General features: G+C 41.7%; 1 protein-coding gene across 5 annotated transcripts in view; it reads left to right on the top strand.

Moving 5' to 3' along the window:
* Nucleotides 1–2,133: 2,133 nt before the first annotated feature.
* Nucleotides 2,134–25,876, top strand: part of LOC109889123 (microtubule-associated serine/threonine-protein kinase 3) — a 50,997-nt gene continuing 27,254 nt past the window's right edge. For 3 of the 5 annotated variants that reach the window (XM_020480324.2, XM_020480322.2, XM_020480323.2), the window contains exons 1-5: nucleotides 2,134–2,469; nucleotides 10,627–10,707; nucleotides 18,503–18,591; nucleotides 19,474–19,546; nucleotides 24,243–24,321. In XM_020480324.2, coding sequence (XP_020335913.1) covers nucleotides 2,423–2,469; nucleotides 10,627–10,707; nucleotides 18,503–18,591; nucleotides 19,474–19,546; nucleotides 24,243–24,321 — 369 coding nt within the window. In that variant the 5' untranslated portion in view covers nucleotides 2,134–2,422. Of the gene's footprint in view, nucleotides 2,470–10,626; nucleotides 10,708–16,243; nucleotides 16,682–18,502; nucleotides 18,592–19,473; nucleotides 19,547–24,242; nucleotides 24,322–25,876 lie in introns of those variants that run through there. The other 2 variants (XM_031822522.1, XM_031822521.1) reach the window with 2 other exon arrangements.

The raw sequence follows: 25,876 nt of genomic DNA, 5'->3' as shown, positions 1-25,876 counted from the left end.
TGCGCCAGCTGCAGCTTAACTAGGTATTTCCTTGCAGCACTGGACTGGACAATAACGAAGATTAGACTAAACTTGATGACAGCTTTGCACACGCTTGGCATTCTCTCAACCACCTTCACCTGGAAGGGTTTTCCAACAGTCTTGAAGGAGTTCCCACATATGCTGAGCATTTGTTGGCTGCTTTTCCTTCACTCTGCGGTCCAACTCATCCCAAACCATCTTAATTGGGTTGAGGTCGGGGGATTGTGTTGGCCAGGTCATCTGATGCAGCACTCCATCACTCTACTTCTTGGTCAAATAGCCCTTACACAGCCTGGAGGTGTGTTGGGTCATTATCCTGTTGAAAAACAAATGATAGTCCCACTAAGCGCAAATCCGATGGGATGGTGTATCGCTGCTGAATGCATTGGTAGCCATTCTGGTTAAGTGTGCCTTGAATTCTAAATAAATCACCAGAAAAGCACCATCACACCTCCTCCTCCTCCATGCTTCACGGTGGGAACCACACATGCAAAGATCATCCGTTCACCTACTCTGCATCTCACAAAGACATGGCGATTGGAACCAAAAATCACATCAGACCAAAGGACAGATTTTCACCGGTCTAATGTCCATTGCTCGTGTTTCTTGGCCAAAGCAAGTCTCCTCTTCTTATTGGTGTCCTTTAGTAGTGGTTTCTTTGCAGCAATTCAACCATGAAAGCCTGATTCACGCAGTCTCCACTGAACAGTTGATGTTGAGATGTGTCTGTTACTTGAACTCTGTGAAGTATTTATTTGGGCTGCAATCTGAGGTGCAGTGAACTCTAATGAACTTATCCTCTGCAGCAGAGTTAACTCTGGGACTTCCTTTCCTGTGGCGGTCCTCATGAGAGCCAGTTTCATCATAGCGCTTGATGGTTTTTGCGATGGCACTGGAAGAAACTTTAAAAGTTCTTGAAATTTTCCGCATTAACTGACATTCATGTCTTAAAGTAATGATGGACCATTGTTTCTCTTTGCTTATTTGACCTGTTCTTGCCATAATATGGACTTGTTTTTTTTACCAAATAGGGCTATCTTCTGTATAACACCTCTACATTGTCACCACACAACTGATTAGCTCAAATGCATTAAGAAGGAAAGAAATTCCACAAATGAACTTTTAACAAGGCACACGTTTTAATCAAAATGCATTCCATGTGACTACCTCATGAAGCTGGTTGAGAGAATGCCAAGAGTGTGCAAAGCTGTCATCAAGGCAAATGGTGGCTACTTTGAAGAATCTCAAATATAAAATATATTTTGATTTGTTTAACACTTTTTTGATTCCATATGTGTTATTTCCTAGTTGATGTCTTCACTATTCTTCTACAATGTAGAACATAGTAAAAATAAAGAAAACCCCTAGAATTAGTAGGTGTGTCCAAACTTTTGACTGGTACACACACATACACACAGGGAGTACCAGTACCCGATCAATGTGCAGCACAGGACGTTGGTGGCACCTTAATTGGGGAGGGTGGGCTCGTGGAATTGGCTGGAGCGGAATTTATGGAATGGTAGCAAATACATAAAACTAATGGTTTCCATGTGTTTGATGCCATTCCAGGAGCTTCATTCCAACTATTATTATGAGCCGTCCTCCCCTGTGCAGTTTCCACTGATGTGCAGAGGTACGAGGTATTTAAGGTAAATACACTACCTTTCAAAAGTTTGGGGTCACTTACAAATTTCCTTGTTTTTTAAAGATTTATTTTTTTTGTCCATTTAAAATAACATCAAATTGATCAGAAATACAGTGTGGACATTGTTAATGTTGTAAATGACTATTGTAGCTGGAAATTGATGATTTTTATGGATTATCTACATAGGCGTACAGAGGCCCATTATCAGCAACTAATCCAAGTTTATCATTTTAAAAGGCTAATTGATCATTAGAAACCCCTTTTGCAATTATGTTAGCACAGCTGGGTTTTGTGGGTTCGATTACAGGCTCAAAATGTCAAAGAATCCGGCGTCGGTCTAGCAATGCAGTTTTAAAACGCATGGGGGCGTTGCGATTCCCCTGTGTTGTGGACACCCCCCCCCCCCCCCCCCCCCCCCCCCCCATTAAGTGGGAGTGACCACTGTTCCAACAGCACTGTCGCTTCTCAATTCTGCATTGGTGCGCTTTGGACTACACGCTTGACACGCGCATTTTCAGAAACGGATTGTCTATGCTGAGTTTGCTTTCCTTGACATGTTGTGTTGACAGTGTTGGGACTAGTTAGCGAAGATGTGCTGAAGCCACCGGTAAACGATAGCTTGTTGACAGTTATTTTTAGTTCCCGCTCGCGCACGATGAAAGAGAAACGGACCGCGAAATCACCAGTGGTGCACGGTGACAAGTGAAGTGCAAGCAGCAGTCAACAGAGGTCCCTTTTGGAAGGAATCGTAGAACGATGAAGTCGAGGAGAGACAAACTGAACATCCCCTCTCTTACTTTGGAGTAAGTTGTATGTTTTTATATGGTGTATAATTTATGCATAAATTATCTACATAACTGAATAATTCAATGTTGTCGGGGAACCAGGGGAAATCACTTGAATAGTTACTTAAGTTACTTTACAAAGACGTCTTATGGGCTTTATACGAAAAGACAACAGGCTACAGTTGTGTTTGGACACACCTACTATGTATTTCTCAACTCTACCAGTTGCAACCAGTTTGTGGAACGCGCAGTATGGAACACGCAGTATAGAACACGCAGTATGGAACCTACAGACCCAATAGTGTGTATCGAAACCCACTGCAGCTTGTAGACTACAGGAGTTTTGAACTTGCACTTGATTGTGCGATTATTGTGGTGTATAACTCGCAACATTAATTCATTGTTCTGTCTGTGATCTATATAAGCAATAAGGCCTTAGGAGGTGTGGGATATGGCCAATATACCACGCCTAAAGGCTGTTCTTAAGCATGGTGGAACTCGGAGTGCCTGGACACAGCCCTCCCAGGTGGCGCAGTGGTCTAAGGCACTACATCTCAGTGCTAGAGGCATCACTACAGACACCCTGGTTCGAATCCAGGCTGTATCACAACCGGCCGTGATTGGGAGTCCCATAGGGCGGCGGACAATTGGCCCAGCATTGTCCGGGTTTGGCCGGTGTAGGCCTTCATTGTAAATAAGAATTTGTTCTTCATTGACTTGCCTGGTTAAATAAAAATATAATAAAAAATGTATAAATAAACAAACTGTTGACATTTACAGTCGTGGCCAAAAGTTTTGAGAATGACACACATATACATTTTCACAAAGTCTGCTGCCTCTGTGTTATGGCAATTTGCATATACTCCAGAATGTTATGAAGAGTGATCAGATGAATTGCAAAGTCCCTCTTTGCCATGTAAATTAACTGAATCCCCCAAAAACATTCCCACTGCATTTCAGCCCTGCCACAAACAAATTGACCAGCTAACATCATGTTAGTGATTCTCTTGTTAACACAGGTGTGTGTTGACAAGGCTGGAGATCACTCTGTAATGATGATTGAGTTCGAATATCAAACTGGACGCTTCAAAAGGAGGATGGTGCTTGGAATCAATGTTCTTCCTCTGTCAATCATGGTTACCTGCAAGGAAACACGTGCTGTCATCATTGCTTTGCACAAAAAGGGCTTCATTGGCAAGGATATTGCTACCAGTAAGATTGCACCTAAATCAACCATTTATCAGATCATCAAGAACTTCAAGGAGAGCGGTTCAATTGTTGTGAAGAAGGCTTCAGGGTGCCCAAGAAAGTCCAGCAAGCGCCAGGACCGTCTCCTAAAGTTGATTCAGCTTCGGGATCGGGGCACCACCAGTACAGAGCTTGCTCAGGAATGGCTGCAGGCAGGTGTGAGTGCATCTGCACGCACAGTGAGGCAAAGTCTTTTGGGGGGTGGCCTTGTGTCAAGAAGGGCAGCAAAGAAGCCACTTCTCTTCAGGAAAAACATCAGGGACTGATATTCTGTAAAAAGTACACTGCTGAGGACTGGGGTAAAGTCATTTTCTCTGATGAATCCCCTTTCCGATTGTTTGGGGCATCCGGAAAAACGCTTGTCCCAAGAAGACAAGGTGAGTGCTACCATCAGTCTTGTGTCATGCCAACAGTAAAGCATCCTGAGTGTAACAATCTGGGTGTAGAAAACAACTACCCACAAAACCCATGTGGGCAAGAGCTACCTAAGTATGATTCTCAATCAGAGACCACTACAGACAGCTGTCCCTGATTGAGAACCATACCCAGCCAAAAACAAAGAATTACAAAAACATAGAAAAAATAACAGAATGCCCACCCTAGTCACACCCTGGCCTAACCAAAATATAGAATAAATAGCCTCTCTATGGCCAGGGCGTGACGCTGAGACCATTCATGTGTAGGGTTGCTTCTCAGCCAAGGGAGTGGGCTCACTCACAATTTTGCTTAAGAACATAGCCATGAATAAAGAAAGATACTAACCCATCCTCCATGAGCAACTTCTCCAAACCATCCAGGAACAGTTTGGTGACGAACAATGCCTTTTCCAGCGTGATGGAGCACCTTGCCATAAGGCAAAAGTGATAACTAAGTGGCTCTGGGAACAAAACATCGATATTTTGGGTCCATGGCCAGGAAACTCCCCAGACCTTAATTCCATTGATAACTTGTGGTCAATCCTCAAGAGGCGGGTGGACAAACAAAAACCCACAAATTCTGACAAACTCCAAGCATTGATTATACAAGAATGGGCTGCCATCAGTCAGGATGTGGCCCAGAAGTTAATTGACAGCATGCCAGGGTGGATTTTAGAGGTCTTGAGAAAGAAGGGTCAGCACTGCAAATATTGAGTCTTTGAATCAACTTCATGTAGTTGTCAATAAAAGCCTTTGACACTTTTGAAATGCTTGTAATTATACTTCACCATTCCATAGAAACATCTGACAAAAATATCTAAAGACACTGAAACAGCAAACTTTGTGGAAATTAATATTTGTGTCATTCTCAAAACTTTTGGCCACGTCTGTAGGTGTCACGCCCTTTATTCTCTATTTTGGTTAGGCCAGGGTGTGACTAGGGTGGCCATTCTAGTATCTTTATTTCTGTGTTTTCTATTTCCTTGTTTTTGGCCGAGTGTGGTTCCCAATCAGAGGCAGCTGTCTATCGTTGTTTCTGATTGGGAATCATACTTTGGCAGCCTTTTTCCCACCTGTGTTTTGGGGGTAGTTATTTTTCTGTATAGTTTATTTGCCTTACAGAACTGTTTGTTTTTTTCACTTTGTTATTTTTGTTTGAGTGTTTTGATCAATAAAAATCATGAACACTTACAACGCTGCGCTTTGGTCCACTATTCCTTACGACGACAAGCCCAGTTTGGCCTGTTCCAGCTCCCCGCACTTGCCGGGCTAAGGGCGGTATCCAGCCAGGACGAGTTATGCCAACTCTGTGCCCCAGACCTCTGGTTGCACCTCTCCGGTCCAGTGTGTCCTGCGCTGGCTCTACGCACTATGCCTCCAGTGCGTCATCATAGCCCAGTGTGTCCTGTGCCAGCTCTCCACACTCACCGAGCTAAAGTGGCTATCCAGCCAGGACACATTGTGGCAGCTCCACGTACCAGGCTTCCAGTATGTCTCCTCAGTCCGGTGAGACCTGTTCCGGCTCCACGTACAAAGCCTCCAGTGATGATCCATGGCAAGAAGCCTCCAGTGATGATCCATGGCACGAAGCCTCCAGTGATGATCCCTGGCACGGAGCCTCCGCCGTTGATCCACGGCACGGAGCCTCCGCCGTTGATCCACGGCACGGAGCCTCCGCCGTTGATCCACGGCACGGAGCCTCCGCCGTTGATCCACGGCACGGAGCCTCCGCCGTTGATCCACGGCACGGAGCCTCCGCCGTTGATCCACGGCACGGAGCCTCCGCCGTTGATCCACGGCACGGAGCCTCCGGCGTTGAAACACGGCACGGAGCCTCCGGCGTTGAAACACGGCACGGAGCCTCCGGCGACTGTCCCCCGGTCCGGAGCCTCCGGCGACGGTCGGTCTGGTTCCTACGGCGATGATCGGCGGCCCGGTTCCTCCAGTGAAGGTCCATGCACCAGGGCCACCACCAAAGCGGAGGTATCTGCGGGTGGAGGGGGGTCTATATCCCGCACCGGAGCCGCCGCCGTGTAGGGATACCCACCCGGACCCTCCCCTTTAGAGTCAGGTTTTGCGGCTGGAGTCCGCACCTTATGGTGTCATAATCAGACATAAAATAACTACAGTGCTAGGTTTTGTGGGTTTTGAAACACTCTTATGTAGGTGTCATAGCCCAACCATAAATAGCACGTCACAACAGGTTTAAATGTGTCATGACAGTGTTATGACCATATTATGACATGGTTATGACAGTGTTATAACATGTTATGACACTAGTTTTCAAGTAGTGTTACCGAAATGGAACCAATTATCAGATCATAAACTGACAATTTAATAGGCTAGATTGAGGGATACTTGTTTCAATGCAAAAATAGGCAAGCTACATTCGATCAGATCTTTTTCAAAGATACCTTAGCACACAGATTATTTGCCCTCTTCTGAATTATTGTTAAAATGGTTTCAGATGTCACATAGCTTTGATTCAGGCCAGTGTCAAACACATGATGTGGTATTTATTATGACCAAAATCCCAATTCGCATTGCTCACTCCCTACTCATTTTGAAAATATGCACCAATTTTTCAACCACTTTATAGTAATTCCTACCTCCCTCAAAGCATTAGCATTGCTGTAGTTCTTTTCTTTCCACCCACTCTCCTTCCTGAGCCAATATAACCAGGGGCTGCTGCCTGCCTTCTGCCCACTAGACATTGATCTATAAAGCGTACATTCGGAGCTTCTTCTCCAAAACTTATCTGACTCTCACATGGATCACAAGCTCAGCACATGGTATTAACCCCCAGTTTTGTGGGTGGAGCACAATGAGCATTATAACCGCACCGCAGAGCCCCTTTTCTAAACGAGCACAGTGTACACAGAACGCTTCACACATCAAGTTATTTCCACAAAATTAAACGAAAACATGGGAGCTGTCAAGTTTGAATGTGTGATGCAGCAAATTCAGCACCCCCAAACATCTACAGTTGAAGTCGGAAGTTTACATACACCTTAGCCAAATACATTTCAACTCAGTTTTTCACAATTCCTGACATTTAATCCTAGTAACAAGGATTAAAGGGAATAAGGGAGGGAATAATTTATTTCAGCTTTTATTTCTTTCATCACATTCCCAGTGGGTCAGAAGTTTACATACACTCAAGTAGTATTTGGTAGCATTGCCTTTAAATTGTTTAACTTGGGTCAAACATTTCGGTTAGCCTTCCCCAAGCATCCCACAATAAGTTGGGTGAATTTTGGCCCATTCCTCCTGACAGAGCTGGTGTAACTGAGTCAGGTTTGTAGGCCTCCTTGCTCGCACACTTTTTCAGTTCTGCCCACAAATGTTCTATAGGATTGAGGTCAGGGCTTTGTGATGGCCACTCCAATACCTTGACTTTGTTGTCCTTAAGCCATTTTTCCACAACTTTGGAAGTATGCTTGGGGTCATTGTTCATTTGGAAGACCCATTTGCGACCAAGCTTTAACTTCCTGACTGATGACTTGAGATTTTGCTTCAATATATCCACATAATTTTCCATCCTCATGATGCCATCTATATTGTGAAGTGCACCAGTCCCTCCTGCAGAAAGCACCCCCGCAACATGATGCTGCCACCCCTGTGCTTCACAGATGGGATGGTGTTCTTCGGCTTGCAAGCCTCCCCCTTTTTCCTCCAAACATAACGATGGTCATTATGGACAAATAGTTATATTTTTGTTTAATCAGACCAGAGGACATTCCTCCAAAAAGTACGATCTTTGTCCCCATGTGCAGTTGCAAACCGTAGTCTGGCTTTTTTATGACGGTTTTGGAGCAGTGGCTTCTTCCTTGCTGAGCGCCCTTTCAGGTTATGTCAATATAGGACTCTTTTCACTGCGGATATAGATACAGGAGGGCGACTCTGGCAGCTCCGGACAGGAGGGCGACTCTGGAGGGAGGAGACGGAGAGAGGGGAGACCTACAGGAGGCCTGGTGCGTGGAGGAGGCACCGGATGAACCAGGCTGTGGGGGAGTACAGGAGCTCTGGTGCGCAGCCTTGGCACCACTGCCCACATTCGCCCGGCAAGACAGGGCGAACTGAACCCTCCCAACGCCCCGGAGACACTCAGGTCTCTCGCCTGACTCCGCCAATCTCCCCGTGTGCCCCCACCAAAACAGTTTTGGGGCGCCTCTCGTGCCTGCTGCGCTGCCTTGCCTCATATCGCCGCTTCTCCACTTTAGCTGCCTCCAGCTCTTCCTTGGGGCGGCGATATTCCCGAGCATGTCTCCAGGGTCCCTGTTCGTCTAAAATCTCCTCCCATGTCCAGGAGTCCAGGAAACGCTGCTTGGGCTCTTTGTGGTGGGATCTTCTGTAACGGCTGTCGTCGGAAAGATGAGACCAAGGCACAGCGTTCCTTGAGTTCCACATAATATTCATTGTTGAAGTGAAACTTTTAGACAAAACAAAACAATAAAGAAAACAATGACCGAACAGCTTCGTAGTGCAAACTACCTGGTCACAAACGAAGAACAAGATCCCACACAGAAAGAGGGGAAAAAAAGCTACCTAAGTACGATTCCCAATCAGAGACAACGATAGACAGCTGTCCCTGATTTGAGAACCATACCTGGCCAAACACAGAGAAATAGAAAACATAGAAACATGAACATAGAATGCCCACCCAAATCACACCCTGACTAAACCAAAAATAGAGACATAAAAAGCTCTCTACGGTCAGGGCGTGACAGTTTTGCACTGGTTTCTGAAGAGCCCTCTGCTGCAACAGCACTGAAACCATATCAACAGTGTGCACTCGCGTTAGCAAAGCAGAGATCTGTACATGAAAATTAACATACAGTATCCAGCCTTCTAGCTGGGTCAGCAACTTCTGAAAGCCGGCCTGCTACAGCATTATAGCTGAACAGGCATATTTTGACGATGGCGGATGTGTTGCGTAGTATACAGTCAGGTCCATTATTATTGGCACCTTTTAAAAGGATTAGCAAACAAGACTATATTGTATGCTCCAAAAAATTTGAAATTGTATTATTTTATACCAATATATTCGCTCCGAGAAATGTCTTTTGTTTAACAAGTAATAACAAAAATATATAAAAAAGATTGGGGTCAAACTGATTGTTACTGTTGGCCCTGTTGCTGTTGGCCCTGTTGCTGTTTTCGATACTTTTAACACCCTACCCTTGTGAGGATCACGACACTGAGCCTTTTTTCTCAAATGTTTTATGAGATTTGAGAACATGTTAGGAGGGATCTTAGACCATTCCTCCAGTGGCCATCGAAGTCTCTGGACTCGAACCCCAATGAATTCTTGTGGTTTGAATTGAAGAGGGCAGTCCATAAGAGCAGACAAAGGATATTACGGATCTGAAAAGGTTATGTATGGAGGAATGGTCTAAGATGCCTCCCAATGTGTTCTCCAATCTCATAAAACACTTCAGAAAAAGGCTCAGTGTCGTTATCCTCGCAAGGGTAGGGTACTGGAGTACTGAAAACTGGGGTGCCAATAATTGACCCCTATCTTTTGGAGGTTTTTTATTATAAAATCTCTTTCTCTGAGCAATTGTATTAGCATAAATAATGTTGGCATGCAATATAGCTCATTATTTGTATTTATTTTATACAGTCTTTTTTGCTAATCTTAATTATTATTATGGACCTGACTGTATGAGTCTTCCTATAGAATACAGAGGACAGAACGCATGAGCTAATAGTATGCTCAAAACATAAGACTGTATACTGCAGTGGCGTTTGGTGGGAGGAGCTGTATGAGGATGGGCTCATTGTAATGTCTGTAATGGAAGAATGTAATGGTATCAAACACATCAAACAATTGCATTCAAGCCATTACAATGAGCCCATCCTCCTATAGCGCCTCCTCCCAGCCTCGTCTGGTGTACTGGTATGTGTAAATCTCTGATTATCAATGGTGTCTCCATTGGGACATTAGAGGCTAGACCTATCAGACCACCAGTGTTACAGTGGGTAGACTTGGACAAGAATGTTATCAATGTGGAAACCAGGCCAAAGTAATCAATAAGTGATCTGAAAGTTATTTTCATTTAACTTCTGCTTTGACTGGAAACAGCATGTGACAAAAATCATGCTGTGACTTGCCCTGGACATTGATCTGGTGTCCTGTGTGGTTCAGTTGGTGGAGCATGGCACCAGGGTTGTGGCTTCGATTCCCATAGGGGACCAGTACAACAATGTACGCACTCACTACTGTAAGAGCGTCTGCTTAATGACTAGTATCTATCCGATGACGGACTATCATATATACTGTACAATCAGGTACTGTCTGGAAAAAGTATTCTAAAACAGCGGCTGCGGAGTTTGGTAATGCCCCACCATTTGCAAACAGTTGTTGAGTGTCTATCACGGAACTATTAGTGTCAGCCAATGAAAGTGAGATGTTGGGGTGTAGTCAGCTGATACCCAGAAACTGGTTGGCAACAGCAACAATGCTGAGTCAACACACTGATCCATGTGACTGTGTCTTGTCTTACAGTTTGTCACCCACTTGCCAAAGCCCAACTCTACTGAGCCCATGCAGCCCCTGCAGCCCTTTACAAACCCTTCATCCCTGGAGGTAAGAAAGATCGCCCACATACAGCACACAGCCACCAAAGTGGCTTGAGAACAGCTCCTATGAAGAACATGGGTGGCAGGTAGCCTAGCAGTTAAGAAGAGTGTTCGGCTAGTAACTGAAAGTTTGCTGGTTCGAATCCTGAGCCGAATAGGTGAAAATATGTTGATGTGCCCTTGAGCAAGGCACTTAACACTAATTTCTCCTGTAAGTCGCTCTGGGAAAGAGTGTCTGCTAAATGACTAGCTAAAATGTAATTATGAAGATAGTGTTTGAAAGCAGACTTACCTTTACAGAAAGTATTTTTGCTTATTTCATTTGACTGATAAAAGCACAAAATGTTTCAATCACATTTTATCCAAACTCTCATTTTATCCAAATGTTTTGGATAAAATGTTGCAACATGCTAAATGCAGCTGCAATGAAATGTCTTAACTATTGTAAGTCATGCTCTGTGTTTATGGTGGAAAAACAAAACATCTATTAGTTGTCTTTCCAGCCTATGTGGGTTGCCTGGCAACCCCCAATGGTGCGCTGCAGAGGAAATAAAACTGATTTGACAAACAGAAGCAGCATCCAGTATGCTATGTAGTGAGCACCAGGTTATTGTTAATATATGGCAATAAATCATATCTGTATCTTGTTATTTTGGCAAAACTACCAAGAATGTTATTCAGTTCTGTTAATAGAGGAACTGTTGATATTTTAAGATTACAGATTAACTTAATTGTTGTTTAAATCACATTAGTTATTTGATCACCATCTAAGATTCTACTATTTTATAGTGTTGTGCATCAATTTGTTTCTCTATACTATCCTGAATCTCTACACCACCCATTCCTTACCCTTATCTCAATTAAAGTTTTATCAAGGCCTTGATCCATCATTATGTTTGGAGGGAAAAGGGGGAGGCTTGCAACCTGAAGAACACCATCCCAACCATGAAGCACAGGGGTGACATGTTGTCAGGGTGTCATGTGTCATGTTGTGGGGGTGCTTTGCTGCAGGAGGGACTGGTGCATTTCACAAAATAGATGTCATCTTGAGAAAGGAAAATTATGTGGATATATTGAAGCAAAATCTCAAGTCATCAGTTGAAGCTTGGTCGCAAATGGGTCTTCCAAATGGACAATGACCCCAAGCATACCTCCAAAGTTGTGGGAAAATGGCTTAAGGACAACAAAGTCAAGGTATTGGAGTGGCCCTCACAAAGCCCTGACCTCATCCTATAGATAGTTTGTGGGCAGAACTGAAAAAGTGTGTGCGAGCAAGGAGGCCTACAAACCTGACTCAGTTACACCAGCTCTGTCAGGAGGACTTATTGTGGGAAGCTTGTGGAAGCCAACCCAAAAATTTGACCCAAGTTAAACAATTTAAAGGCAATGCTAGGATTAAATGTCAGGAAGGTGTATGTAAACTTCCGACTTCAACTCTAGCTTATAGATACCTCAACTGATGTATAAACAATCTACTTTGGTTTAAATACAAGCATCATGAAACACATTCATTTGACTTTGTGAAAATCTTTTTTTTTTAAATCTAACTTGCTTACCTCCATGTGGTTTCTTCCTTCACAGGCTCCATGAAATGATGAGCTCTTTCTAAGTATTTGGTCACATTAATTTTGTGTATTGTTTCCTAGGAACAAGCGGTGGCTCAACTAACTCTTTGGCTCAATATACACCACTCTCCCTTACCTGTAATCTTCTGAAAAATCGAATCTCTGGTCCTGCTTCATAATCTAGGATTGCATAGTTGCTCCTGTGTAGAATAGATCCCAGGCTCCCTAGCACTATATAGTCACTTGTCATCTCTATGAAAATAACCATATCGGCTAGACACCCACCAATATCTTGGCACCCGGAACTGTCGCCTGAAGCTCTTCTATAGAGCTAGGGTCAAGAAAGGCGAAAAGCATCCTCTTACATCCTCTTTACATGCAATATACATTGAGTGTAAAAAACATTAAGAACACCTTCCTAATATTGAGTTGCACCCCCCCCCCCTTGCCCTCAGAACATCCTCAATTCATCAGAGTATAGACTCTAGAAGGTGTTGAAAGCATTCCACAGGGATGCTGGCCCATGTTGACTCCAATGCTTCACACAGTTGTGTCAAATTGGCTGGATGTCTTTTGGGTGGTGGACCATTCTTGATACACACGGGAAACTGTTGAGCATGAAAAATACAGCAGTGTTGCAGTTCTTGACACAAACTGGTGCACCTGGTATTTTCTACCATACACCGTTCAAAGGCACTTAATCCTTTTTGTCTTCCCATTTGCCCTCTAAATGGCACACATACACAATCCATGTCGCAATTGTCTCAAGGCTTAACAATCCTTCTTTAACCTGTCTTCTCCCCTTCATCTACACTGATTTTTAAGTGGATTTAACATGTGACATCAATAAAGGATCATAGCTTTCACATGGATTCACCAGGTCAGTCTATGTCATGGAAAGAGCAGGTGTTCATAATGTAGAGCAGGTGTTCATATTGTATGTTTGTTATTTTGCAGTCTACTTCTGAATTTAACTGCATTTATTAATTTAACTGCATCACTTTAGATAATTTGCCCCTTGGAGTGCTTAGCAAATGTTACCTGTAGGTCTGTAGAACAAATGTATGTATCATGCCACACAGTTGAGTCCCTCTCAGATGTAAAAGTGTGTTCATTTATCACTTGATTTGAGAGGCTGGCCTTTTGTGTTAGAACAGAGACTTCAGCACTTACCTCATCACAAGATACACTTCACTAGGCTTCAACAATAGGATAATGAATTAAGTATCTCCCATAGATAATTAATCTGCCTCTTATATGTATTGTCATACATAAATCATTAATTTGTGAATATTTAAGTTTTTTCATTTTATCTCTTACAGTACACAAACTGTGAGGGTATTAAAAAAATAAAATACAATTATGGCATGATTTGTATGATTGTGAACCCACAAAGAGATGTGGCACAGGCATTTATTTTTACAATAAGAATTCACAAAGACACAAATCTGCAGAACAAAAAAACTCTCATAGAATGTAGTTACAATGTAATACACATGGTCGACATACCTGGCATTAGGCTTACCAACAATTCAAAACACATGAATTGTTTTAAGGATCTCTAGGAGGACCCTGTCACCATTGTAGCTGGTGTGTGAAACAAATCCTCTTGACACCAGAGCCACACCCAGATCTTAGTTGTGTCAGTCAATAGCACTCTGATAGTTTAGGAAAAAAACAACTAACAGTCACACTTTACTCCCACCCTCTCCCTACTAGCACTGCCTTTGCTGATAGGTACTTAATTGAGGACAGATGTATTTGTCCCACCTAGTTTAAGATGAATGCACTAACTGTAATTCGCTCTGGATTAGAGCAACTGCTAAATGACTAAAATGGAATGTAAAAAGTACTGACAATTTATATTAACATGAAATGTATAATGAAAACTCATTACACTAAATAGGTTTATCCTATGTTGATGATCTCCCAGTTCCTTGCAAAGCATAAAAATATGAGATCCTTATGTTTTTAATGCTCAACACAAGAATGGAAGCAGCAATTGGTTTTAAATGTAATGAATTAAAGAAGCCTATTGTAGAGCAACAGTCTCACATTGGTTTTAGCCTAACCTTATAGGCCTATGCCTACCTCCATAGATGTTTTTATTCAACTGTTATTGAATTGAATTATTCATCCATTTGATGCAATACATTTGTATTTATTTGCATGTATTTATTTAATTATTTTATTTCATCTTGAGTATGTGGTATTTAATTAGGCTGTTTATGAATTTTATATATTCATGTATTTATATATTTGATTTGGATTACTTTGGTCCTCCACAATATAAGGGGCCTTTACTTTATTTATAAGGAGGTCGTGAGAAAATGGGCATGAAGATGGCGGAAGTGGATGGTGAGTTCGACTCAAGCAGTGGGTTGAGCAAATTTGTAGTATCGAAAACTGGAACAAAAGGGAAATTGTGTAAAATTGGAGTGGAAGATATGTGTGTGAATGATAATGAATCGCTTCTTGTTGGGATGTGTTTGTTGAGTAAGGATGCATATGTGGGAAGCCTATTTGATGCGTCAAATGGTGCCGTTTGTGCTTGGAAAAGTGGAGTCTGTCAGAGTGACCAGGAGTGGTTTTATTTTGATTAATTGTATTTCTGAAAAGCAGAGGAAGATTGCAGTGGGCCTCAAAAGAATCCAGACAACAGAAGTTTTGTGTTTTGAACTTTTGGACTAGAGCACCCGTTAAAGGAGTCATCTCAGGGGTGACGACGGATGTTCAGGTTGAATACCTGAGGAGAATTCCTGGAGTGGGTGGTGCCCGATGTCTGACACACTGGGCGAATGGAGAAAAATAAGAAAGCCTGTCGGTCCTGTTGTTTTTTGATGAAGAGCAAATACCTATGCATGTGAAGCTTGGTTATGTAATATATGCCGTAAGAGCTTTCGTCCCCAAATTACTGCAGTGTAAGAATTGTAAAGGATTTGGCCATGTTTCAAGTGTGTGCAGACAAACAGTATACTAAAGAACAGTGTGCAGAAGGATGACAGTTTTGCAATTGTGTTAGGGATCATGATCCTGAGTTCCTGGAGTGCCCTGTAAGGGTGAAGGAGATTGAGGTGGCAAATGTTTGAGTGGTCAATCGAATCTCCTAAGCAGAGGCGATTTAAAATAATTGAGAAAACAAGTGATATTAGTGAGGATATGGTAGTGGATACACCACAGCTTGTAGTAAATGTTTTTTGCCAGGCAAAATATACCCTGTTTCTTAAAAATATGGATTTTGTTGCGTTCATTGCCATAGTTATAACTGTACAACACAAGTCTCAAAGAAGTCTAAGGAACCTGACATTATTATGGCTGCGGCAGAACATTTTTGGGACTGAAAACTTGCAAATGGTACTGGTGTCGGAAGACCTGCCCTCCCAGGTTCCCCTTGAGCCTATGTAGGAGTCAGATATGTCTTGTTTTTTTTTTTTTTACAGAAAAGCTGTTTGATATAGTCCATTTAATTATTTTTTTGGTATATTGTTCAGTTGTTTGGGGAATGCTGTTTACATCCCGCATAGTAGGTTGTAGTCTATCACAGTGCCATCCGTTTTGTTACCAAAGCATCTTATACCGCCCACTACTACGACCTGTGTGCTCTAGTCGGCTGGCCTTCCCTAGTTATTGACTGTACACTTGTTTATTCCATGTGTAACTCGGTGTTGTTGTTTCTGTCGCACTGCTTTTCTTTATTTTGGCCATCGCAGTTGTAAATGACAACTTGTTCTCAACTAGCTTACCTGGTTAAATAAAGGGAAAATAAAATAATAAATAAAGGTGGCTGGATGCACATTACATTGTGTGATTGCCAATATACCAGAGAAGAAGAAGAAATTGGCATGAACCACTTTTGGTAGCATAAGGGCCAATGGGGGCTTTCAAGAGGTTATCCCCTTCCCCCCCTTCGCATGAACGACTATGGTATATCCCAACTACATCGATTACCTACCTCATCGTCGCAACAATTCGTTTTCAGCGTCGTAGAAGGCTACTGTGTGGGAATGGTAGGCCACATCAGCCAACGATGTAGTACTGGCAGAAGAGAGCGTTAGTAGCCCATGTTCACTAACTAGGGACAATTAACCAACAGATGTAGGTGCTTGGATATGAGACAAAATAAAGCGACGGTGGAACCGAAAGCTGGCTTCATCAATCATGAAGCAGTTCGTTGAATGAGGTTGTAAGTCTATCTTACTGGCTAACTATTCCAACACAAAAGACTTCCACAGCGATGGAGGGTCTACCCGGGGTCCTGTATCTACCGTTTAGAATTCTTTGTTCTTTTGGATCGGAATTTGCGTTATTTTCGTTCTAAACAGCATCCACTATGTCGGATCCAAGTTGCTGGACCGCAGTGCCAATCCAAAACAAGTTGCATTTTGTATCAGGAGCGATGCTGAAACGATCAAAAAGGTAGGTTGATATTAGCTATTTAGCCAAGCTCAACGGAAACAAATGGTTTACATTTTAATGTGTTTGTATTGTTATTTTTTAGGCTTTTTTCTTGTTCCTGGCGTTCTTAGACAAGTCTCTGAAAGAACACGTCTATGGTGCAGAACTCCATCCCAGATGGACACATTGATCGCAACTTTGTTGCATTGTGTCCATTGCACACTTTCGGAAACAATGTAATACAACTTTTCTCGTTACATTGTAACTGATGAAAATAGCTGATGTTGACGCGTCATTGGCTCATTAATTTGCTTTCGATATTGTTGTCATACGCTGTCTTATCCAAATAGTTTTTGTTTCAGAGGGTGCAGCTAAGTAAACGTGGTCAGTGCTTAGTGAATGTGCTGATTGTGAATGTTTGTTTTCTACAGTACAGTTATGGAAAGGTGTTTAAGTCTGTAAGCAGGTTTGTTTATAACGAGAAGGGAACAAAATTGGTATTTAAAAAAAACTGTCTACAGTCTGAGATTCAAAACAATGATACTATGCAGAATAAGCATATTCTTGTTTCACGTGGCATTTTGTGTTCAATACTGTGCAAACCATCCTAGATCTAGTATCTACTCCTTATTGGTCACCATGTGACCATATTATGTCCTTTATATTGACCCTTATTGGGCCCCTTCTGCTCAAATCCAGGAGATGATTCACTTGACTCCTAGTATTTATAATAAACTGTCTGTGTCTGTCTCTCCTGTTGATACACAAGGCCAATACTCAAAGTGAAATGCATGTTTCCCCCCTCATATTTTGTTGCTTCACAGTTTACAAAAGCCATTTGCAATTGTGTTGCTTTTGGTTATATTGAAGTTTTGAAGATCATCATAGGACCTAGGCGACTGTCCCTACACCTATTAAATACACAAGCACCCCTTTTGTTTTTTTACAATGACCTGTCCTGTCCTGTTGCTTATGGCAAGTATTGGTTGCTGCCTTTCACATGCTTTAAAAGCAGCGCATCTTTGCCACTTTCAGAATAGAAACAAACCTGTTTTTGATGATCTTTTTTCCACTCTATTCATATACTGGTATATTTGTAGTGCTTAAATACCTTTTTATGGTGTCACTTTTTTGTCATGTTTGACAAATGTGTTATTAATCTGTCCTGTTGTGTTCCAGCCCTGTAATTAATTCCCACAAGTTTCAGTCTCTAGTCATCAGGTTTCCGGGCACAGCAGGTCAACAACAACACGATGCCAACACTGTTTGATGGGGCATAGCATGGCAGTGACTGTGAGAATGGTAGACTGACTACAGTAGATGGATGAAGGCCTTGAGTAGGTCACATCAATTATTTAGGTGTTGTGATATTGGTTGAGGGTAAATGCTCTTTGGCCTCTGGTTTGTTTCAGTCGAAGGAATAGGTGTGTGCCTCTAGTCCTATTGCAATCTGTAATAGTAGTCTGTAAGGCTCTCTGCAGGTACTGAAGGCTGGACAGAATGTGCGTGGATGCTTCTGTCCTCCTTTTTTCCATAAAATATTTTTCTCTCAGTGCTGCTCTTCCCTTCTGTGTAGGTGTCCAGCCTGCTAGTAGTTCATGACTTCTGGATTTGGGCTACAAATGCTCAGTTTTTGCAGCCTGGTTAGCCTGAAGGTTGCATAACAGAGGTGATCTAATCATATGTCAAAGTTTATTTTCTCAAAGTGTCTTGAACTATTCCCATTGTTATTTACAAAGCGGAACTAAAAAACACGTGTTTTTTAAGCACTGCAAGATGGTTGACTTAAGTGTTTTGTTGTAGTTGGTGACTGACATCTCTGTTCCTGTTTGTGTTTCACAGTTGCCGGAGCAGCAACAGGAAGAGTCTTGGCGTGGGGACACCATCTCCCACTCTGTCACGCCCTCTCTCCCCACTCTCCGTCCACACTGGTAAGAAGCATATAAACCATCACAGGAACAGAAGTTTGACTCCAACGTATTATTTTTGGGGCCTGCACTACACTAGGTAGACCTATGCCCTCCCATTGACACGGTTGAATGTTTCAGAGTTCGCTGTACTACTACGACATAGCAGAAAAACCAACTCCTTTACTGCAAATATCAATATTTTAGATTTGTCACACTAACCGTTTGGGCCTAAAAGTTTTTGTAGATTTATGCTGTGCTGATTGTAGAAAGGAAGAGAAATAAATCTTATTGGGCAGGGGGGAAAAAAAGTTAGTTGTCTAAAGTTGTCTCTTCAGTAAAGTGGTTGGTTTTGTGTTCCCCTCAGCATTTGAATCAATGGGAGTGTATATCACTCCTAGTTGTCAAGCAGGTGCACCCTATGAATAGATTTCTGTACTAGGGCCTACATGTCAGAGATGTGCAGACACTCTTTCAAGTTCAATTATGTTGAGGCTTATCTTATTAGGTGGCACAATTAAACATTCATTTCGTTTACAGTTGCTTTATTGGCATCAAACAGCTCGCATGTTAATGAACTTTTGTGTCTTGAGTACAAAACAATCCAGTCACCATTAAAGACAAACCAAATTCTACTTTACAACTGCACATAGACTCCTCTCGATTAATGGCCTTTGATGATAACTGCTGCTTTGTTTGGCACCCTACACCAGACCTATGTGAGATTTTATTTAGTCTAGCTACTTGGAGTAGCTGAGACGTGCCTCCCTCCATAGAGGTTGCTTCATCGTTATTCAAAATATTTGAAAAAAGGGGTTTTCTACAAAGCTTGAATGACTTATTCTTGTTATCCAAGCTTAATGTAATGTAATGTAATGATGGTAATCATCCCTTGTTTTTTTTCAGCTGCAAGCAGTCCTCTAGACAGCCCCCGGAATGTATCCACCTGTGCCTCCCTCAACTTCCCATTCGCTCGCAGGTATTTTGGTACCCTGCTACACTTAAGCTCTGGATGTTTATTTGTGTGGGTGTTTATGAATTCTAAGGGCCATTTTCCTCTACTTTCAGATCATACTTACTCTAGAGTAGTAGACCAGTCTTTCTCCACCACTCTTGCACCTGGTCCTCATTCCTTGAAAACCATTTACGTTAATCAAACACAGAAAAGCGTTTCATTATTGATGGAGCGACCAGTGTCGTTGCACGCACAAGAGGTCGAGAAACAGTCGGCTCCTCTAATTCCCCCCCTTCAGCGTTTGCTTGCTCGCGTCCCTTTTGCCATTTTAATGTGGGTTTAGAAAGGATGTCACACTCAATGCAATGATGTCACACTCAATGCTCTTCTCTGTCCTGGCACCCAAATGGTGGAACAAGATTCCCCCTAAAGTTAGGAAAGTATACTGCACAACACTAACACCCACGCTTGTCTTTTCTGACTAGCACTAACTTTGTTGATAGATGCTTTATTGAGGAACATTTTACTTACTATGATTGTGATATGTTTTATTTTCTCATAGCAACCTTAAGACGAATGCATTAACTATACTGTAAGTCACTCTGGATAGTAGCATTTTAACCATTTTCAACCAATCTGCTAACCTCACAGCAAGAGGTTTTCCGGTCCAGTGTGGGTCTATACAGCAGTAAACATTGATATAGCTGAGTGTGTGCAGTAGTGGTGCGTGGGTAAAATCACTGGGGAAGCCAATCCAGGAAAAAAAAAGCCATATCACAAGATACAGTACCAGTCAAAGGTTTGGACACACCTACTCATTCAAGGGTTTTTCTTTATTTTTACTATTTTCTACATTGTAGAATAATAGTGAAGACATCACAACTATGACATAACACATGGAATCATGTAGAAACCAAAAAAGTGTTAAACAAATCAAAATAGATTTTAGATTCTTCAATGTAGCCATCCTTTCCCTTGATGACAGCTTTGCACACTCTTGGCATTCTCTCAACCAGCTTCATGAGGAATGCTTTTCCAACAGTCTTGAAGGAGTTCCCACACATGCTGAGCACTTATTAGCTGCTTCTCCTTCACTTTGCGGTTCAACTCATCCCGAACCATCTCATTTGGGTTGTGATCGGGTGATTGTGTAGGCCAGGTCATCTGATGGAGCACTCCATCACTCTCCTTGGTCAAATAGCCATTAAACAGCCTGCGTGTGTGTTTTGGGTCATTGTCCTGTTCAAAAACAAATTATAGTCCCACTAAGCGCAAACCAGATGGGATGGCGTATTGCTGCAGAATGCCTTGGTAGCCATGCTGGTTAAGTGTGCCTTGAATTCTCAACAAATCACTGACAGTGTCACCAGAGAAGCACCATCACACCAAAGGATAGATTTCCAGGGGCCTAATGTCCATTGCTTGCGTTTCTTGGCCCAGCAAGTCTCTTCTTCGTATTGGTGTTCTTTATTAGTGGTTTCTTTGCAGCAATTCAACCACGAAGGCCTGATTCACACAGTCTCCTCTGAATAGTTGATGTTGAGATGTGTCTGTTACTTGAACTCCTTGAAGCATTTATTTAGGCTGCAATTGCTGAGGCTGGTACCTCTAATGAAATTATCCTCTGCAGCATTGGTAACTCTGTGTCTTCCTTTCCTGTGGCGGCCCATGAATACACACTCATGAGAGCCAGTTTCATCACAGTGCTTGATGGTTTTTGCAACTGCACTTGAAGAAACTTTCAAAGTTCTTGAAATTTTCTGCATTGACCTTCATGTCTTAAAGTCATAATGGACTGTCGTTTCTCATTGTTTATTTGACCTGTTCTTGCCATAATATGGACTTGGTCTTTTTGCCAAATAGGGCTATCTTGTGGATACCACCCCTAGCTTGTCACAACATAACTGATAGGCTCAAATACATTCACTTTTTTAACAAGGCACACCTGTTAATTGAAATGGATTCCAGGTGACTACCTCATGAAGCTGGTTGAGAAAATGCCAAGAGTGTGCAAAGCTGTCAAGGCAAAGGGTGTCTACTTTGAAGAATCTCAAATATAAAATATATTTAGATTTGTTTAACACTCTTTTGGTTACTAAATTATTCCATATGTGTTATTTCATAGGTTTGATGTCTACAAAGTAGAAAAGAGTCAAAAATAAAGAAAACCCTTGAATGAGTAGGTCTGTCCAAACTTTTGACTCGTGCTGTATTTGTTGTGATAATTACATTTGCTCTATAACTTGTTGGTTCATATGCCTTGTGACCGTGATATATATACTCACCCTACTTGTAGAGAAACACCAATGCCATCCTCCTCTCTTCCATGTTGACAAAACAGTCTATGACTCTGTCATACAGTACATGCTTTTATTTTTTGTCCAAGGCTACCTGGCTAAAATGCTTGCTTGCTTGCTTGCTTGCTTGCTAGCCTAATTTCCTTTCATAGGCAACTTTAGCTAGTTAACCAGTGGTGGAAATGTACTCAATTGTTATACTTGAGTAAAAGTAAAGATACCTTAATAGAAAATGACTCAAGTGAAAGTCAGCCAGTAAAATACTACTTGAGTAGAAGTCTAAAAGTATTTGGTTATAAATATACTTAAGTATCAAATGTAAATGTAATTGATAAAACTTTTATTTATCAAAAGTAAAAGTATAAATCATTGCAAATTCCTTATTAAGCAAACCAGACAGCACAATGTTCTTGTTTTTTATTTATTTACAGATAGCAAGGGGCATACTCCGACACTCATATTATTTACAGATAGCAAGGGGCATACTCCGACACTCATATTATTTACAGATAGCAAGGGGCATACTCCGACACTCATATTATTTACAGATAGCAAGGGGCATACTCCGACACTCATATTATTTACAGATAGCAAGGGGCATACTCCGACACTCATATTATTTACAGATAGCAAGGGGCATACTCCGACACTCATATTATTTACAGATAGCAAGGGGCATACTCCGACACTCATATTATTTACAGATAGCAAGGGGCATACTCCGACACTCATATTATTTACAAATGAAGCATTTGTGTTTAGTGAATCTGTCAGATCAGAAGCAGTAGGGATGACCAGGGATGTTCTCTTGATAAGTGTGTGAATCAGACCATTTCCCTGTCCTGCTTAGCATTAAAAATGTAAGGAGTACTTTTAGGTGTGAGGGGAAAAAGTATGGATTAAAAATTAGATTATTTTCTTTAGGAATGTAGTGAAGTAAAACTTGTCAAAAATATAAATAGTAAAGTACAGATACTGAAAAAAATGACTTAGGTAGTACTTTAAAGTATTTTTACTTAAGTACTTTACACCACTGTAGTTAACATTAGCCTTCCCCATCTAGCTACTGTGCATATTGCACTTCCATCCTCTCAGGCCAGGGGCACAATGTATGAATTTATGGTTGGCTCAGAATCACCATTATAATCATTGGCCAGTATGGAGAATTAAGTAAAACTACAAGTCCAAATCCTTATCTCCAATCATTGCTCATTTAGGAAAGGGACCATTTTAGCTGGCTAGCTAGCCACCGGAGGACAACAAAACAAAGAAATGCAAGAATTTAAGTAATTCTGTCAGTATTGCTCTCGATGTGATGTGGTTGGAGTGCAGTCAAATCCAGACTGGCTTCCCTCGACACATTTTTTTTTTGGTGCACCAGGACCATTCACACCATTCACTGTGTGTGTGTGTGTGCAACGATGTATAAATATAAAGTCAATGACTGTTGATTGAAGTGCGTTGATGTCTTTACAATGCGTTTGATAGCGGTTGTCGTAACGTTCAACCAAGAACTGCTCAATCCTTTAAGCTGGAGCGATTTGCTTTAAGTAGGCTTTCATCCGATCCTCTTCAAAACCACATTTGGCCAGCAGTGTGCTCGCAGTTACTCAACATCCTTTTATTCACCACCCTGGATTTTCCAGTGCAACCTGTAAACACTTAGATTCCTCTGATTTAGAATAAAGGCACATCACATTATTGGTTATGCAAATCTAGAGATGTGATTTTTCTTAACTCAGATGTGATTGGAAAATACATGGTTTTATATAAAGTCTCTGGAAATGGGCTGAAAAAGAACTCCACTGGACTAGAGCCCCTTCTAATGTCAGTGACCCATATCCCTGGTGATTACAGTAGAAAGAATGAAAGTGCTATGCACATTTCTTTGCTCTTTAAATTGGTGTTGGGCTAGACAAATTAAGACTGACACATAAGCCAATTGTGTCAGACTTCATATGTCAAATGAAATGTCACAGGTCAGTGGCTCACTATCACAGTCATATTTGGTCTAAGCATGAGACTGTAGAGAGATGTAACAGTTCAAAATGTTCACCATCTCTCTCCTGCTTCTCCTGCTGCTGTGACCTCCGCCACATGGCTCGCACTGACAGGTACTTCTTTCGCTTATCCTATTGTCCTTCATGCTTTTCTCATGCCCAGCTTTAAATTGATAACCACATTTCCTCAAACCAAAATATAAAATCCCCTTTTAATTCTTCAGCCCAGATACACTGTGACATGTGCATATTGGTTACACATAACATAATCCCTCAATGTATATTACATGAACAACAAAGTAATAACAAGACACCACAAAGCGTTGTAGTGCGGGGACGACATAATGTGTTATAAGGGAGTTTGGGATATGATATGTAAATATAAAAGGTTACATAACAATGCATGTGTCTTTTTTTCACCAGAACGGAAGGCAGAAGATGGTCGCTGGCGTCCCTCCCCTCTTCCGGCTACGGAACCAATCCCCCCAGCTCTACCGTCTCTGTAAGTCTCTAAACCTAACCCCACTCCACTCCCACAGGGGCCATATGAAACTGCAGTTACACAACACCACACCATTAAACAAGATAATATACAGTATACATCTGAGGCTGACAGAGACGATGTATGTACACTGACCATGTGACCAGACAGGACAAATCCTGACTGGAATCATCATCTGTCTGAATGAGCCATCATGTTTGACTCCTAGCCTGTGGTGGATAATGTCCATAGAACATGCATATATTAAGTGTGACGTGAAGGGCTAATGTTCTATATTTGTGCTCGTAATATGATTTGATGCTTTTGAAGAGCGTTATCAATGGTCTGGTGTCTTAGTGGTTCGCACTCAAATGCCCTCATCTTATATTTTTCTTACCCTGTGAATATTGTTAATGCATTAACATAATCATCAGAATAAGTTGTGTAAGTATTCTATATGAGAGAAAGTGTGGGGGCTGTATAGCAGTGGAGTCTCCTCCTCCAAGGAAGGGGAGGACCACTGCTCTATTGTGACTGATGAGAGATTAGGACTCTGCTCTTCATATGTCTCAACAAACCCTAAACACAAACTCCTCTGCTCACAAATCCACCAGCATCCATGTTTCTGACAGACTAACTTGGTTCCTTTTCCCCTCTAAATGTCCTGCGTGACACTATATCTAGCCATCTTGTCTCAAGAGGACCACAATGGAAATAAGTCCCAGACTTTGTTATCCTCCATGATTTTACTCGTATGTATGGCTTTTTCAAGTTGTGTGTGCTCGTTTAAAAAAAATGGTTGTCATGTCTTTGGCTATGCCGGATTAAGTGATATGACATGCTATTCTATAAAATAATTTATCTGTAATTAAGATTACCTGATTGAGCTAATCATGTAAATGTAATTAACTAGAGAGTCGGCCACCACAAAATAATATTTATAGAGCTGTTATCTTCCGAATAAACTCTTAAAGACCTTGTAATATTTTACATCAATAGCAGTCTATATTAATCGTCATCTTAATTCAGTCTCATCTGAAAGTTGTAAATTCTTGGTTATCTGCACGAACCCTGGCTAACAAGTTGAACTAGCAATACAAAATTGGGTTTAATTATTTATTTACTAAATACCTAACTAATCACACAGAATTACACATACACATAATTCAATCATAACTTGATTACAAATTACGTCATAAAGGAAAATGTCCCTAATGTTGGAACAGATATGACAGCTGGTTACACAAAAGAAAAGGGGCTGGGTTTGAGTGAAAGAGCGGGAAGACTGAGGAACAAAGGGCGAAGCTGTGCTATTGTAAATACAGTATCTTATGCATTCTAAATTACTTCCCATTTGGAAAAGGAAAATGCAATAAATATTTACTCTGAGCTGCGCTTCGGTAGGTTGGTGGTAGATGGAAGGCCGTGTTACCCAACCGAGTCCTGTGTCCTTTGAAGAATGTCTCTGCTGGTAAATTGAATACGTTGTAGTAACGTCATTGTGCGGTAGACGGGATACTCTGTCTGTTCCTCCCGAACCCTTGTTTGCAGCGGCTGTTGCTAACTCAACGGTTAG

This window comes from Oncorhynchus kisutch, linkage group LG4 (genome assembly GCF_002021735.2).
Source record: "Oncorhynchus kisutch isolate 150728-3 linkage group LG4, Okis_V2, whole genome shotgun sequence".
NCBI lineage: Eukaryota > Metazoa > Chordata > Actinopteri > Salmoniformes > Salmonidae > Oncorhynchus > Oncorhynchus kisutch.
The sequence above is the reverse complement of the archived record's forward strand: the minus strand, read 5'-3'. Positions and strand labels throughout refer to the sequence as shown.